Source organism: Carya illinoinensis, chromosome 1 (assembly GCF_018687715.1).
Source record: "Carya illinoinensis cultivar Pawnee chromosome 1, C.illinoinensisPawnee_v1, whole genome shotgun sequence".
Lineage (NCBI taxonomy): Eukaryota > Viridiplantae > Streptophyta > Magnoliopsida > Fagales > Juglandaceae > Carya > Carya illinoinensis.
Genome location: NC_056752.1, coordinates 29,818,894 through 29,823,784, shown reverse-complemented (window position 1 = coordinate 29,823,784; position 4,891 = coordinate 29,818,894). Strand labels below are relative to the sequence as shown.

Genomic DNA, 4,891 nt, shown 5'->3' with positions numbered 1-4,891 from the left:
CAAGATTTTGGACCCTGATGCAACTGTCGATGAGCTAATTGAAGAAGAAAGCAAGTCATGGAAGAAGGTGCTTGTACAAACCATTTTCAAACATGAGGAAGCTCAATGTATTTGCAGCATACCAATAAGCACAAGAGGGATGGATGACAAAGTAATTTGGGGGCTATCAGACAAGGGGACATTTTCAGTCAAGAGTGCATATTATACAGACCTGGAGAGAAAGAGATAGAAAACAGGAGAGACATCGAATGGAGAACAAAATGATAGGTGGTGGGGGAAAATATGGAAACTAGCAAGCTCGGGTAAGGTGAAACAATTCATATGGAAAGCCCTTAATGAAATTCTACCAACAAGGAGTAACCTTTTCAAGAGAATGATAGTTGATAACGCCACTTGCCCAACTTGTAGCAGAGGGGAGGAAACAGTATTACACGTGCTATGGGACTGTCCTGCTTCAATAGATGTATGGGGAGAGGACTGCAGTCCAGTCAAAAAATGGAGAAGAAACTATGCTGACTTCAGAACACTATGGTCTGATTTTCAATCCAAGCTTGAAGAAGGAAAGCTTCACATAGTAACTGAGGTGCTCTATGGCCTATGGAAAAGGAGAAATGAAGCTATTTTTGAAGGAAGGTTCAAAAGCCCTTCTGTCACCTTTCAGCTAGCATTGCAGGAAGTAGAAGCAACCAAGCTGACTCAGGACAAGCCGAGAGAGAGTCAAGCCAGACTAACAGCAGTGATGAGAACCTTGTGGAGACCACCTAGAATGGATTACATGAAAGTGAATGTTGATGCAGCCATGGATAGAAAAATGGGAAGGATGGGGATTGGCATTGTAGTAAGGGACTGTAATGGTGAGGTACATGTGGTGCTGGCCTCTCCCAACCAAATAACAAGGTCTGCTTATGTAGCTGAGAGCTGGGCCATGCTTCGAGCTATTCAGTTGTGCAGGGAACTAGGCTTCAGACAGGTGCAACTGGAAGGAGATGCGAAGTTGGTAGTGGATGCAATCAATTCAAATACACAAGATTCTTCATGGGATGGACAAGTGATAGAGGACATCAAATCTGTATTGAAAGCCCAGGCAGGGTGGTCAGTATCATTCTCGGGTAGAAGCAGCAACAAAGCAGTGCATGATACTCAAGACTAGCCTTATCTTTGGGTACTGAATGTATTTGGGTAGAGGAGGTACCACCTGAGGTCCTCCCTGCAATTTTTTCAGACAAGAATGTTTCTGTTGAGTCATATTAATGAAGTTTCGTTTCATTACAAAAAAAAAAAAAAAATAGTGTACTAACTCAAAATTGATCAAATAATAAAAAGTCAACATTGTTCTACAAATATAAGAGCAAAAGCAAATGATAAAAATTATGCAACCAAAAAATAAACTTCTTTGTTGAATCTAAGACCGAATTTTATAAAACCTATACTATATATAGGAATAGTCATGTGAGATTTATTGCGGCCTCCACTCCTAATTGTTAATTTGATGGTAGCATATACGTTGTTGACGAAATCAGTCAAAATAAGCTAGTTATAGGAAGACTTGAGAGAAAAATTATAAATAAATAGGAAAAATGAGATCGTAAATTTATCAAATAGCTTGTAAAAAGAGACCAAGATATTTTCTTGCCTCTTATGAGAAGTGAAAAATAAATAAATAAAAGTGGGAATGTGAGATTTTATTAATGACAAAAACAACAGATAGGTGAGATTTTTGAAAAACTTTTGGGGAGAAAATTGTCCATATAATGAGAACAACCTATAATGAGAAAATTATATATAATATAAAAATATTATATATGTAATATAAAAAATTAAAAATAATATATATGTACCGGTCAGGTTCAATTCGAATTGGTGTTCTAAAAATCAAAACTAGAACGGGACTGATTTTCAACTAATTTTGCTAAATAGGAGCCGGTACTGAACTAGACCCAGCAGTTCGGTCCAGTTAACCGATTTTCTGATTTTTTTTACAGCCCTAAGAACAAGACAAAAATAATGGTAAATGGCCTAAACTCGTTAAGGTTCAATATATCAATTCTATGCATGTGTGGCAAAGTGATTGGGTGAAAGATTGTGACAATGCAATTGTAATGAACGAGTAGCTTTTGAATATATATATGTACAATCATTTTTATAACTTTTTATATAATCTTGTTTCAAGATGAATTTAATTTAATGAAATGATGGTACTTTTATGATTTATTTCACTAAAATATTTGTCATTTAAAACACGGTTTTATTATTAAAAAAAAAACTGTAAAAAGATCATGTGTTTATCATTTTTCTTGAACAAGCAAGAAAGAAGAAGAAAGAGATTAAAGATTATGGGTATACATTAACCGGTCCGCATCAGAAAACCCAACCAGGCGGAAAGGTTCCTATCGGTTCGAAGTAGTTCAATAACACTAATGGTTCGGTTTGGTCCTATAGATTGTAAAAATTCAAATCTTTTGGACCGGACTGGACCATACTGACCGAAATAGATATATATCTATTTAATTATTTCTTATGTAGTATTTTATATAATAGTTGTATAACTTAATTATGTAATTTTCATCTAAATTATAACCATTAACCTTTTATGTTAAATATAATATTAAATCTGAACTAATATGCTATTGATGATTAATTAATATATTATATGATAAGTCATAACATCATATGCAATAATACATACTCTAGTTACCTAGTATTTGTATTGAATTAAAATAGTCAAGTACATTTTTTGAAAGATACCCAAGTTACATATAGGAAATATTTATGGATCAATTATTTATTAACCATATATAAAATATTAAAATTTTAATATAGACAATTATGTATTAACTATCATAATTCACACACATACTATTGAGTATTGAGTACTAAGTTAGTAACGTCATAAATATAATTATAATTAATTAATTAATAAATGATTTAATTAGATACAATCCATGCTTTGGTGATTCAATTTTGTTGGCCTTAAGCGAATGGGCTTTTAATAGGGTTTGAGTTTCTATCAAGCCCAATCTGATTTTTCTTAGCCCAATGAAATTACCAAGATTTCAAATAATAAATAATGACGTTGTAATGTGAACTTGAGTGGTTAATAGCATGTGGAAGTGATATAATCAAGTGACTAAATACTAAGTTAAAACTGGGTTCTTTAGGATTTGGAGACAAACTTTAGGATCTGAGGAAACCATATAGGGTTTTGTTTTCAACTAAGATTTTGGAGTTTCAATTGAATTCCAAGTATTTGGGAATTTACTAGGGATGAAACCCTCTTTGGTTTGACACAAATTGGATGGTTGAATAGCATAGTGTTAATCTTAGGTGGCATGATCACAAAGCTTGATTTTTTTTTTTTTTTACGTTTCTATCTCATGATTCCTTTTGGTGTCAATTATCCAATACTATTTACCAAGTGTGGCTAAGATCTTTCCATGTGTCCAAATAAAACTTCTCTAACCTAATTTGGACATTCCACACTTTGATTTTAGAAACACTACTCTAAGTGTTAGCACCGAGGTTACTATTCACTCCAAAAGTTTAAAAATTAACTTGGCATTGTAAAATCTTTAATATTTATACTAACCTTAGTGTCCAAATTGTTTATTGAAATTCAACTCTGAAGTACCTCAAAAGACTTAAAAAATGCATTTTCAAACAAATGTTATTCAGGAAATTGAAAATGGTTTTATTATGCCATAAAATTTTAAATATTTGTACAAAACTAATAGCTTAAACTGTAAAAATCCGTTAGAAATTTAATGGTGAAATTTTATAGGCTTTAGGAACCTCATGAAAATCTCGTAAGTTTTCACGAATCGACTAATGGCGTAGGTTTTAGTCTCTTAGCATAGTCAATGTTATCATTCACTATGATGCTAGAATTGCGATTTTTTTTTTTTTTTTTATAACTACAATGCACTTTATTCAAATAAGCAAGTATCAAGCATTACAAAGATAAATTTGCCCACATAGCTTGGGAAATACATTGTGGGACCAAATCCCACCAAACAACTATATCATTAAGATTCCATGCATATCTTGCCAAAGAATGAGCCACTCCATTTGCTTCCCTCCCTTTATGTTGCACTTTCCATGATGGGAATCTGTTAAGTATAAGCTTTATATCATGGACAAGAGTACCCCACAAGGTTGAAGAGTAGTCCTATTTTTGCAGCTCCTGAACAACAAGTAAAGCATCTGTTTCAATCTGTAATTCTGATATGCCTAAAGGAATGCACAATTGCAGGCCCCTTAACGTAGCAATTAATTCAATTTCCATAGGATCAGCAAGTGCTTCTTCTGGTTTACTAGCTACAAACAAGACCTGTCCTCTGTCATCTCTTAAAACCACTCCAATACCTAACCTGAATTGATCACTAAAGAGGGCCCCATCTACATTAAGCTTTAGCATGCCCGAAGGAAGTGGTTTCCATCTGCATTGATACCTCAAACCAACTTTCAGCCCTGCTGCAGTTGCCTTATGCTCCTGATATAAAGATAAAGCATTCTCTATGACTTGGCTTGGTGTCAAAATTTTTTTATCATACATCCATTGATTTCGCCTATACCAGAAACCCCATGCCATTAGAAAGAGCTTCTCCAACTCACCCTCAAATTTTCTTCTTATGACAGACAGAACAAGTTGTAAAAAATCGTGTCTCTGAATAGATGTTTTGATGGATGGAAAGAGTTGCATCCAACAATCTATAATTAAAGGGCAGTAAACTAGTGCATGGTTAATATCTTCCATTTCTTCTTGGCACCAAATGCAACTGTCATCCACAAGTAACTTTCGAATTTTCAAATTTTTGAGAGTAGGGAGTATATTCTTAAACACCCTCCATGCAAAAACTTTAATTCTGTGAGGAACATGAAGCTTCCAAATATT

The 4,891-nt window shown here is 33.8% G+C and overlaps 1 protein-coding gene across 1 annotated transcript; it reads left to right on the top strand.

Moving 5' to 3' along the window:
* The first annotated feature begins 373 nt into the window (after positions 1–373).
* LOC122282640 lies at positions 374–1,150 on the top strand. Its single transcript, XM_043094625.1, has one exon. It carries the CDS (start codon positions 374–376, stop codon positions 1,148–1,150), a length of 777 nt encoding a protein of 258 aa, XP_042950559.1.
* The last annotated feature ends 3,741 nt before the right edge of the window (positions 1,151–4,891 follow it).